Raw genomic sequence first — 13,019 nt, forward strand, 5'->3', positions numbered from 1 at the left:
TTTTTTTATAGCCAAGTCTTCCAGCAATTAGTGAACTCCGCAACAATTGTCTGCCTTATGGAACCGAGCTGGTGGGCTGGGAGACAGAGGGAATGTTCCCGCTCATGCCAGAAGACATTGCTTATCTTAAAGGCACAATTTTCTCAGGCCATCACCAGGACTACCAGTTCATTCCCCAAATCCCCCCTGCCTTGACCCAGTTACTTATTAAATCACTGTTTCTTCAACAGGAAGCCCAAGAAATCACAGTTCACTCTGCATATAGGATTGTTCGTATTTAGAGTATTTATTGTGGCAAAACAATTCATAGGTTTCCTTTAAAAGATTTTTTTTTCCATGTTTAGGAACAAATGGACTCTATGTGAAGAATGGGAAAAATCATATCTTGTTTTGGAAAGAACATTGAATAAGGGCACATGCAAAGTTCAAACAGTCTTTTAAATAGTTCTCTCTCAAAATGTATGATTAGTTTTGTTCAGCTTCTATAGTTTGTAAACAACTATGTAATCAATGAAAATATATTTAGCCTACCTTTAAAAAGAGATGTCTCCAGTATTAATTGGTAATAATAATAAAATCATATGCAAGACAAAAATATTAGGAACTAGCATGCTTGTCCTTTACCAAGTTCTATTCCAAAATTATATTACATATATTAATTTCAACTTCGTAAATGTTGCATAATCTCAAATCTTTGAGTAGTCAGACAGTGATAAAAAATGACTAAGAAACCGGACAACCTTTCTGAATTGTGAATGCTATTCATTTCAAACATTACTTGCTAGTAAAGTGCTGTTACAAGCAAAATGAAATTGTTAGTGTCTATCGAAAGCAGATGGCATTGTAGTAATATTCAAATTGTATTTGTTTTGGCAAATAGTTAAAAGCTTAGACATGTTTGTTTATCCACCCAAAACTAATTCAGTATAAATAATATTGGTTTCCAATAATTCTATGCTAAAAGGCACATACTAATGTTCCAGCAGTTCGTTCAAGTGAGCTTTTGCATGTAGAGGTTTAATTGTGCTTTTAAATAGTTACTGATTCAGTATGACCTTGAAAGTGACATTTGTGCATGTCTAAAATACCTTCTCACAAATGAATCTCACACTCCGAAGGTGTAATTTCATTAAGATTACATATATCTATATAACTATGCTTGTTGATCTCTATAGATCTACATAGATATACACATATACATATATTCATACATACACACACAAAAGGGTATCTTCTGGAACAGCAGCAGAAAGTGCAGTCTATACTCTTTTGAATTGTCTTCATAACAGAAAGTTCTCGGTACAGTTTTCAGATATGAATTGTCTTGGGATTTGTGAGATCCAAGGGATTATTTGTGATATTGCATGTGTCCCACATTACTCTCTTTCTTTACAGGCTGCTTCAAGCTCACCTCACTTCCAGAAGAGATGATTGGCAAATTATTTTCCATGTGATACTGAATAAGATGACCCACACTATCAAATACGTGGTCTTTGGTTCTCACCTAATGAAAGAAGCAAAAGAATATATATATGGTTAGACTGTGCTTATAATGGTTGGACATGAGACTAGCACATTGAAGTCAAAAGGCGTTTAAGCCACTGAAGTCAATGGAGCAGGGCTATAGACAGTAACTGAAACCTGTCCTTTGACCTATCATTAGCTGACATGAAAAGCAGAGGACCAAGTTAAAGAGACTGTATGTAGAACTAGGCTGCTTCTGCCCAGGGGAATGAAGTAAACTCTTTTTTTTTTTTTTTTTCTCCACAGAAGAGAGGTATTTTTCACTAAATCCCACGGAGGATTACTTTCCTGATTTACTCTCTCACCTGAGAGCGGTCACTCAAGAGGTGGTAGATGCCCCATCCTTGGAGACATTCAAGTTCATCAGGATGGACAAAGCTCTGAGCAATCCGATTTAGTTGAAGATGTTCCTGCTCACAGCAGGAGGGCTGGACTAGATGGCCTTTAAAGGCCCCTTGCAACCCAAACTATTCTATGATTCAGAAATGTGTTACTAATCAAATCCATTATTTAATGTTAGGGTTATTTTTCTAGCAATATAATAACAACTCAAAGGATTCATTAAGTGTATACACTAATTACAATACTAACAACAATATTTAAGTACCTCACTTCTATTTCCACGGTACTTTGGTACTTATAAGTTCTTAAATTGAACTTCAAACCTACAGAAGTCACTGGCTAAATTTAAATTCACCCGGAGGGAATCAGATCAGTTCCACTTCCTGGAACGCACCCATGCATTTTGACTGAAATATCTGAGCAGTCCTGAAATTTCAGTATATGAACTGTTCATACCTTGCCCTCAGGATCCACCAAGAGCAGATGCTTCGCTTGCCCTCCCTGAAGTCCACTGAGGACATACTGACCAGGTGACGTTGTGCTCTCTCGCACTAGAAAATCCCCATCGTTGACTAAGAGGCTCTCTGCTGCTTTCCTGTTTAATTTGCCATGGTAACAATCTTCATTCTTTAGCTGTTGCTTTATTTGTGGCAGAACACCGAGACCAGCTGTGTTGCTTGTGGCACTCTGCTGAACAGCTTCCGGTAACTCTAAAATTAAATGAAAGGGAATGTATTGGACACTTCACCTAGGACTTCATCCTAAAAGGATGCAAGACAATATTTTTTATAGCTTTTAAAACATTCAAATGGTTCAGTCTTGAAGCTGTGATCAAGCCAACCTTACAGACTTACAGAGCACACATGAATGCTCACAACCCTCCAGTGCATTAGGTAAAATTATCACACCATCTCCTCCCATACCTTAGATGGGAAAGCCTTGGGTCGCTAGGCAACAGGGACTGGAAACAGGAATTTTGCTGATGCTCTACTGTTTTAGGTTTGTATTTCTTTGGTTGTATTAAAAAGTCAAACCTTCCCTGTAAAAACAAGATTTTTGTTGGGTTTTAGCCACTTTTTTCTTTTTTTTAGAAAAAAAAAACCTCTGAAGAGATTGTCAGGGATCATTGGGAGAGTCTTGTTGAGTGGCTTCAGCTATGTGCAGGAATGTAAGACAAGATGGCCAACGTAGCCAGAAGGGAAGGACTACAGCATGATGCATCTGCTGTGAAAAAACGAACAATTACTGAATGTACTAACAAAACTGGGTGGTTTGGGATATAGCCAGTCTAACTGCAAATGATTCACAGGCAGGATTTTTCTAAGGAAAATAAGAGGATACCCCTTCTTCAATGGAATTGTGCAATCTAAGGCTCCTCAGGATATGGCCAGTTCCTTTTGGAGCATAATACAGCCCCGGGTTGGAAATGCCTCAATGGTCACAGATTTCCTTTACTGTAGTTCTGTCCAGTCCTTTGCCCACTTTCTTGTGTGGAGCCAACTCTGACAGACTCAGTGGGAAACCATAAAAAGCAAAGTTAATAAGTATTTTCAATAATGAGGAAAATCAGTAGCAAGTATATAGTCACTTAATGGATATCCACCATTCCAGGTCTGTAAATCAAGACTTAATTTGACATATATTTAATAGATACTACTGATCAAACAGTTTGATTTAGAAATTATTGGATGAAATTCAATCGTCACTTATGCAAGAATCTAGAAAAGGCGGTCATAACGATCCCGTTTTGACCTTGCATGCTACTGCCTGTGAAGCAAAGCCATCTGAGGCTGCTTCCACCTCAGAGTGGTTAAGATCTTAAGCATAGAGGAGAACCCTCTTGAGGTATGGTGCACCCCCAAGCTTTCATATCATCTTAAAGACTTGCTTATTATTACTTGTGGGAAACGTGACACTATTGTCAACAGTCAACTACAGAAGATGAAAGGTTATTTTGCTTGCTTACCATCACTACTTTTAACCTTTAATCCTCTTTGCCTTGAATTTAACAAGCAAAAAAACCAACCAGGAATGATTTCTTACCCCCTGTCTTTTCTATATTTCTTATGGGGAAACCAAAGTCGTTCTCCATGCACACAGCTGCCAAGACTCCCTCTTTTCAAAGCTTAGAAAAACACAGTATTGCAATGGGAACCTACTGGCCTGACGCAGCGGGCTCCCGTGGGTCTGTGCTGGTGCTGTACCACGGGCTGTACAGACTGTGGACTGCAGGGTCTGTGTGTTGATGTAACACGGATCATCAAAAAGATCTGTTTTGTAGGCAGGCTTCAATAACGTGGCCTCTTTTTTTGTCTTCTGTGATCTTTCACCACAGTTACCTGCAATTAGTATATAGTATGCACAGGTTTCCTTTTTTTTTTTTTAAATTCAAGTTAAAATAACCATAAAAGCTGAAATAGGAACATTGTCATTCTTATATATATCCCACTAAAGTCATTTAGAAGGAAAAGAAAAATTGGCAGATGAACTCGGTTTTCTTTGTAGCTACCTTTCCTCCAGGTACACTATCCAAAATGAGTTAGAATGAAGTTGTCAAAAATGTTCCACACTGGTTCAGTTCTCTTTCAATCAATGTCAGCAGTAAACCCCCCACTGATTGAAAAGAAATTAATACATGTGACTCTACAGAGACACAAGCCCTATATGTTTGTTGCAAAACCCTTTCCTTCCCCTCTGCACCACAAAAATTTGTGGGAAGCTGAACAATTTTCTCTTGTTACTCTGGTGGAGCAGGGAAGATGGAGGAGGTTGGCGCTTTGTGGCTCTGCCTGGAGAGCCACAGCCACATCTGTCAGGTTAGGATCCAAGCCTAGGAACAGGCTAACAGAAGATCCCCTGCAGGGTATGAAAATAATAGCACTTCAGCTAGCCAAATAGCACGCATATTTTTGCTCTTTAGCAAACGTTTTATTCATAGATCTATTCATTCATTCATTCTTTTATTTGTTCACCCTCTCCTTGTAGAAACCATTTGATTCTCCTTTCCTTAAATCAGAAATAACACAAGAACCTGCATTATCCCCTGCAGACAGGGTAATGGATCGCTTTAGAGCGGTGGAGGTGGGAATTCAGAAAGGACTACATTGGGCAGTGACAGGGATGAGCTGAGGAAATGCGCTCAGGGCATCAGCTGTGGCAAGGGAAGGCCAGAAAGGGATGGAGGCTGGTGATCTGCTGGGGTCCCAGAGAGCAGGTTTTGCTAAAGGCAAATTGACCTTGGGCACAAAGGCGCCCGAGGCAGGGGAAGGGCAAGTCACACTGAGCACCCAGTGATTCTGGAATCAGGCTCTGTTGGAACAACCACCCAATGCTGATGGTTTGGGTCTCATGGAGCATTTGTAGGGGGAAGGAATATTTTGAGAGACCAATAAGCCACAAAGTATCTTCCTTTTTCAAAGGGTATGAAAGGGAATAAAACAACAAAGAGTATGAAAGAGAATAAAAAACCCAAAACCATGAAGAGCTACTGTACAGTATCATGACAAGTAAAACGGGTAAGTCTGCCAGCAAACATGAAGATAGATTAGTGGCCTTTACAAAAGCTGTAAGGCTTTTTTGTCTGCCCTTCATCTAGGGAAATAGAAATGACCTACTAAGTAGAACAGTTTTCACCACTGTATTGAAAGCCAAGGGGCAGCTCTTCTAAGCAGTCTGTCTTGGTTAATTCTGCATATGCATGAGAAGGAAAACAGAGTACATACCCACAGTTTTGCTTTCTTCTGGGCAATTTTCATATATATTGATGAATGTCGGGCTGCCTGGCTGTAGAAAAATCATTAAAACAGTCACATAAACTAGTCCCTTAGAAACCTCAGCTAACTTTAAAACATCCATGCACCAGTTAATCGGGATACAGGTAACTAAACATATCTTCTTCACCAAAATCTTCCTATCTCCTCAAGTAATCTTATATGCTGATACTCTTCTTCTCTGGAGAGCTTCAAATGCAAGCTCAAGGATATAGTCCAACACTTTTTTAGAGAACTGTTGGGGAGGTGGAGACAGCAGCAGAGATGTGGAGGATGGTTGAGGTTAACAAGGCAAAAAATGGATGGAGCGGTAGCACAGGAACACACAAGAACCTGGGAGCATTTGCCACCAGGCACAAATAACACTTGGAAATAGCAACTTATTAGACAGCACCGACTGGATTCCAGTGTGCACGTCTGCCTGGGCTGCCTCCGAGCAAAGCTATGGTGCTGGCTGCCCTGACTGGGAAAGTGCTGTTGTTCCCAAGAACTCACAACAGGCTTTGAAGTTTATGCTGTCTGAACTCAGCTGGTTTTACTCCCTGACTGATGGGGTTTTATCCCCCTCTGTCCCAGACAAGGGCCACAGATATGTGCATCTTTTGCTGTGCTGGCCAATTTAACGGAGCCTCTTGAAACACTTCCAGGGTAATTAATGTTGTATGTACATTGCAATCAGTTAGCGTTGTATGTATAGGTTGCAGAGCAAGATGGACAGGATGAAATATTTATCAGATCACAGAATCAGAAGCCAGGAGGTTCCAAATTTTGCAGATGTTCTCTCAGACAAGCTATTTAAATCTGTATCTATTTTCTCCTCACAGCTAACAAGTGAACAAGGGAATATTACTTGGTCTCCTAAAAGTACTCTAAGGACAAACCAGTTAATATTCAGAAAGTGCTTTGGGATTCAATTATGTACTAAGCATCATTAAATCTAGCCTAAAAACCCCTTTCCCAGGATAATCAGGACCTGGTTCTGCTGTTAATGCTGTGCTTTACACCACAGTAACACTTTATTATTCATTCCCATAATAGGCAGCGAATAGTTATCACAGAAGATGATGTACTTACCACGCAATACTGCTTTTTGCACTGTTTAAGACAGTTAGACCTTTGGTCTGTTTGCACTTTCATTCGCATGTCTAACACTCCGCCGGTGGGAGGCTCCTTCCCTGGAATTTCATTGTAATATTCATGATCCTCTCTCTCCTGTGAATTCCCAGCTGATCCATTAGCATTTGCTGCCTCGCTGAAAAAATATGGGGGGAAAAAAAAAAAAAGGCAACTGATGTAATCAACTGCTTTCTATTGTAGGCAAACATCCCCAGTGTTTGCACATCGCACAATACACAGATTAGCCATATGGAGGCTGTAACGGGCTTTGGACCTGAACTTTCAGAGGTGTTTATTTTTCCAGTTACATTTTCCTGAACTAAACATGGAATCATTGTAGTCTGGAGTCCAGGGAGGTACAGTCATTTTCTTAGCACCGGTCAGCCCAGATCCCTTTTCTTTGACTTTAAAAATATAAGAGCCACCTACTGAAACATTAAGAGAAGAGTGCCAGTGCATCATTCATTAAGGTGTCTAAAATATACACCATAAAGCTAATTCCCCTGGCTTCTTGTCTCAACTGTATAAATCTAGAGATTGGTGGGGAGGTAAGGAGAGGGGGTGTGATTTACAAAAGAAAATTAAAACCTCATGGCATTTAGTTAGACAAGTCTGCAACTGTTTTAGAAAATCAAATATTGCTACCAAAAAAATATATATATATTTTTTGTGAGTGGAATGTACCCTGATTTTAATAACCATAATCAATATAACTGTTTCAGTTTGAAGAAAACACTGGCTGATGTGGAGAGAGCACCCAGTGTTTTTCTTGAGCTAAATCAGAATGATGATAGTTTAAATGTACAGCTGATACACTGCAAAACAACTAGGTGCTTCCTGTACTGTCTCCGGTCCCGAAATAAAAAGCTCATCTCAAATCTTACTTCTCTGTTTAACAAGAATATAATTGGATAAAAGGCCTCGAGCAGGAAAAAGATAAAGTTCAAGTAGTTGATTATGTGATATGCAGTGCAAGTATTTGATTATGTGATTCATAGTAGTTTGGAAGCGAGTGACTCATTCACACAGCAATATCCGACTTCCCTGCCCGAGGACCATTCTCCGAGGCTGGCTGCGGGTGAGGCTCAGGGAGGGAATCTAATTAGCCCCTTCCATTTCTCCGTGCTCCGATTTACTTGTGGCATAACCTCGCACAGTTTCATAGGCTCTTCCTCTGGTTATTGTCCCCAGGGAAAACAGACCAGTGTTTGCAGTGGAATGGCAAGAACCACTATATACAATGAAATAAATACAGAACTAGAGCTGGGGCTGCTGTTGTTTCATAAAACCAGTTGTGTTGCATTGCATCAGACACTGCACCAGTGACACCACCCGCACAGCGACTCCCGGGGCTCAGGACACAGCTAAGCAGCATTACGGCTTTCCCTGCTCCTGGGAGGCAGCAAATAATCAAATTTGGCATTACAGTAAAGAGAAGACTGAGAAAAATAGGCATGGCTAACCTGTGAGGAGAGCCATAAATTAGAGCAAGCATTGTCCCCCCAGTGCAATGGAGAAAAGGTAATTGAAATGGGGAATTGCAGTCCAGAAATTAATCTAGGCCCCATATTTTGAGCAACTGGCAGAGGACAGGGCTTCATACTTTAAAATGCCAAGTGGTAGCTGTGTTTATTTCAGTACACGAAGCTGATATAAGTCACACCAGGTGAAATCTGAGGTCCCTGCCAGGAAAGGTGAATTACAATGGCTTTTTTTCCTCACCACACACTTTCCACAGCTGTAGCTTAAACTTGGAGTGGGTCAGGACTGAGCTCAGAGTGTGTGTGTGCACACGCAGTATTTATAGAGCTGAACTTACTTAGGTGGAGTAATTTGGACATTTATTCAACTTACTTGCATGACTTAAGATAAGGTTCTTTTAGCTAAGGAACAATACAGCTAAATTCTGTGTTATGCACCTCTACAAATGTCATGAAAATCAACTGGCGTTCACTGGAATGAGTTAATTTTAGTCTATTATATCCTGTACATACATCATATATTACAGTTAGCATATGTCCAGAAAACATATCCAAAGCATCTTATTTATGGCTCACTCTTTGGAGTACATTGTTTTCCTGAAAAGTACTGAAGAGAAGGAGACCACCATTTAAGTGACTGAGAAAGTGCTGACCTTTCATTAGCCGTAACCAGGCTAGATGGGTTCTTCAGGTACTGTTTAAACCGGAGCTCAAAAGCCTGCCCTATGGTGTTTATCACCTCCTGCGCCATCCCATTGGGACATTCCAGTATGTGGCATGCTGCAAAGAGACACCTTACTTTAATTAAGTAAATGCATTTTATACCAGAAAATAGAGACACAAGCTATATTGCTTACAGCAAAAAAGCTGGGCATGAAATTATGCATCTAGATAGCTTTAGGACATTATACAGCCTGAGATTTTCAACGTGTTAAGGGAATTGCTTTAGGTATTTTTTAATCATAGTATCAATTTATTCCTCAATAAAAGAAACTCTCCATTTATGCTTCCTGCATGCGGTGCTCCTGTACCTCCTTTTCTCTCCCTGCCTGGCAGTAAGCAGAAGCAGGGGAGAGAACCAGCCCTGCCAGCGTGCGGTTTTCCTGGGAAATAGCATGAAAACAAGTGCAGGTGGCTGTGGAAGCCTGGGGCAGGGCTGCCTCAGGGCAAGACCATGTTTCTGCCATTAGTCCTTGTTCTCACACACAACTCCTGGAAACTCACACCAGTGGCAAGTGCCCTGTGCCCAGGCCCAACTCTCCCCTCTGCAGAGCCACCAAGAGACAGCACTCAGGGATGGTGCTGGGCCAGCTGCCAGCCCTGCCTGCAGGCACAGGAGTTCTGCACATCCCAGCATCAATACAGGACTTACTGGTGAACTCGCAGGGTGCCCTAAATTAGTTAAAATAGCGGTGATGGAGCTACAGAGGGGTGGCAGGCCAGACTGAAAGGCTCCATCCCAGCTTTTCTAGAAAGCATCCTGATCTTCTGAGCCATCCATGGCCCTTTAGAGTGAGATCTCCTGTGAGCTGCCACTACCAACCTCATAGCCATCGGCAGTGTTGCTCTGAGAGCTCTGTGGCAGAAAAGAAGCAGCCAAAGGCCAGTCTGTCTTGTACTGCAGGCAAATAATGAGAGTGATGGAAAGGACTTTTACCCCCTGGGTTAACCTCCAGAGGGGAGAAGGTCTTCTACACATGAGTGAGCATATACCCCACCCTGCCTTCCAGCAACATACCCAGAAGGCTGGGTTACATGAGGAGGCACATTCACTGCCCTTCCCTCATCTGGAAGTTGTCCCAAAGCAGGGCAGCTGCTCACCTTGTTGGGCTCTGCCCTTCCTCCCCAGGTAAGGCCAGCTCAGGAAGGCTTCTACCCCTGCAGCTCCATGTGCAGCTTTAGTCTGACCTGCATTTTCTCACTTTGCTGCATAAGGAATATGACATTTAAAGCCACAGCCTGCATACCATCACCCAGATCCGTACAGGGAAGTCAAAAATTGTACAGAATATTGAGCTGTTCAGCAGCTTTCTTATTTTAAGACTCAAACAATGCCTTGGTACAGATAAAGCAATCATATAAACAATTATAACAATCTGAAAATTGTTTCCGTACCTCTCTGATTAACAGGATCTTTGGCTACATATGCAACGTAGTCTGTTGTATCCTATAGGAAAGAAAACAACAAATGTCTTTAAAATTATAAGTATGAACAACCCTACCACCACAGCAAAGCAACTGAGTATAGTGGGATCTGCTTAGCTTTAGCAAGTGTGCTTCTTTCAGGGAAAACAACTGGAGGTACTAGGAAAGTGGGCTAAGGAAAAATCAGTGACATACTGGTGGCTGGCGACACAGTATTTGTCCCGAAATCTTCTTGTAATAAATGCACTAGACCATTTGGCATTTTTTGGGTCTTCAATAGCCTGTGTTTTCAATTCCAAACTCTGCAACAGGAGTAGAAACACAACTTGTGCCTCATCAGCAAGCAATGCTGCTCTCTTCCGCTGCCCCCATGGAGCTCAAAGCCTCTCCTGTGTAACGCTTCAGGGCTGCGTGGCTGCCAGTCACCGCTGTTAGCTTGGAACGTCCTTATCAGTAGCAGTGGAAGATAAAATAGTGCGAATATAACACAACAGACAAGTGAGAATATTCCCAATTTGTAGCATGAAGACTGAGTTTTGAGGGCATCTTAGAGAAAAGTTGATCTTTAAACATAACACAATTGGTATCTGATCTCAATTGCTGCTGCCTGATCTTAGGCTGGCTATGATCAGGTTAAATTACTCTGGATCTCAAGGCTGCTGCTAAGATCAGGCAACCTCAGTATAATCAGTTGTCTGTTTCAGATTCTCCTTCCAGCCAACGTTGAAATAATCCTCACTTTTTCTAGTCAAATGAAAAGGGAACTGGAATAGAAAAATTAACATTTCTAGTCATACTGCAAAAGCAAAGAGTCGCTTGATAATTCAGTGTTATAGTAAAAATGGTGAGGTAATGAATAACATTCTTTTAATTATTAAAGACGCATTTTGTTATTTTGGATCTTTAAGGCGGGATGGGGAAAATGCAATTCGTAGCTTAAAGGCATGGCTCTCTTGAGGGAAGATGCAATCAGCTGGCAGGAAACAAGGCCCCCATTTGCAATATGCACAAGAACCATCATTTAATAATTCACAATGAACGACAGGGGAGGCAGGTCTTAGGGCCAGCAGAACTTGCCCTAGATATTTTTTTTTTTAAATCTCCAAAGTTAATACCATTAAAAGAAAGCAAGCTAAATATTTCTTATGCATTCAGCAAACTCAATTTCCTTCCTTTTCCTTTCAGATTTTTCTTAAAGTTCATAAATATTTTAGGATACACTTTTAAAATAAATTAGATCTAGAGAGAAACTAGAAACTAAAATAACTGGAGCAGTACCTGCTATTTTTATACCTTTGTAATGTTTATGTACATGCATGGATGACTTTGCTTTAAAATAAAGCCAGAATAGGCTTTATTCTTGAGCAGAATATTGCTACTTCTTAACACTGAACTGTGCTTAGACCCAGGACATGGGGGCAGGTGAAGAGACATGGCCTGTGGAAACTATCACTCATTTTAAATGTAATGGGGATTTTGGAAAAATTACCTGAACAAGCTGCCAAAATTCAGAACACTGGCAGGGCTGGGCTTGCTTAGATTCAAAGAGGGAATCGGGCATGTTTATGGGTAACAAATTCCCAGCTTCCAACCATTGCATTGCAGTGAAGAGTTTGGAAGAGGATAGAAAACCTCTTGCTTGAAAACATCAATGACTTCATGACTATGATTCTAGAAGAAAAACCCATATCTGCAGGAAGAAGGTCGTTATGTAGTATCTGTCTCGTAGGAGCTGTTTGTTTTACTCAACTTTGCCTAAAAATGTAGATGTTCCAGTGCTGACCATTTTTGTGACAGGTATTGGATTACAGGGACCACAGAACTGATGCAATTTCTATGATTTTGTGTTCTTATTTTTTAGATCCCCAAGTCTGAGGGCTTTTGAATGAACTGAGGCTGGGCAACAGGAAAGTTAACTATATGTATCTATCAAAGATCCACTCAGTCTCTATTCCACATCTCCTTTCCAGTCTCAGTTCCTCAGTTTTCTTGTATTACTGGTCATGATCCCGAAGTGCAGCATGCCCTATTAGTGCTTGTGGATAGGAGGGGATGAAGCAAAGTATTTGCAGGTAGTTTTATTCTCATAATAATTTCATTATACCTGCGGAAGTATATCTTATAAATCAATACTTACTGGGTCACCTCCAGAAGCAAATGAGATGGACTGCATGTGATGGTTGGCAATAATCTGAAAAGCATGACAAACTAGTTAAACATGCTTATGTGCCAGACATTTAGAAAACAGCAGAGCATATATCTTCATAGAGCAAGCAATTAAGTTCATGACAACCCAATCCGTTAATACATGCACGAATCATTTGTGAAGGAAAGAGACAAAAATAGGAATATTTTTGAGGCTACCTATTCACGTTCAGTAATGTCTACGTCCCTAAGTAATCTTCCTTAAAGGGTTTTCAGAATGTATTCAACCACCAACTTCTAGCCTGGTCAGTATGAAGCTAAATGAGACTTTGAAAGGGGAATAACTGGAGACACTGGATTACAAAGTCTTGAGAAATTAATTAATTTTAGTTTACTTAAATGCATGGCGTATACAATGGTAGCATTTTTACAAACAGGCCCTACCGATACTCTGATTATATTCTCTCTCAGCACTACTACCAAACTGTTACCTGGT

At 40.8% G+C, this 13,019-nt stretch overlaps 1 protein-coding gene across 1 annotated transcript in view; it reads right to left on the reverse strand.

Annotated features, from left to right (window-relative positions):
• Nucleotides 1-270: 270 nt before the first annotated feature.
• Nucleotides 271-13,019, reverse strand: part of SHC4 (SHC (Src homology 2 domain containing) family member 4) — a 32,389-nt gene continuing 19,640 nt past the window's right edge. Inside the window, exons 5-12 of the mRNA XM_014944274.1 lie at nucleotides 12,516-12,569; nucleotides 10,349-10,400; nucleotides 8,887-9,013; nucleotides 6,711-6,888; nucleotides 5,589-5,649; nucleotides 4,026-4,205; nucleotides 2,323-2,576; nucleotides 271-1,504 (exon numbers count right to left, since the gene is read on the reverse strand). Of these exons, the coding sequence (XP_014799760.1) occupies nucleotides 1,349-1,504; nucleotides 2,323-2,576; nucleotides 4,026-4,205; nucleotides 5,589-5,649; nucleotides 6,711-6,888; nucleotides 8,887-9,013; nucleotides 10,349-10,400; nucleotides 12,516-12,569 (1,062 nt within the window). The 3' untranslated portion in view covers nucleotides 271-1,348. The remainder of the gene's footprint in view (nucleotides 1,505-2,322; nucleotides 2,577-4,025; nucleotides 4,206-5,588; nucleotides 5,650-6,710; nucleotides 6,889-8,886; nucleotides 9,014-10,348; nucleotides 10,401-12,515; nucleotides 12,570-13,019) is intronic.

Source organism: Calidris pugnax, unplaced genomic scaffold (genome assembly GCF_001431845.1).
Source record: "Calidris pugnax isolate Ruff unplaced genomic scaffold, ASM143184v1 scaffold70, whole genome shotgun sequence".
In the NCBI taxonomy this organism is placed as follows: domain Eukaryota; kingdom Metazoa; phylum Chordata; class Aves; order Charadriiformes; family Scolopacidae; genus Calidris; species Calidris pugnax.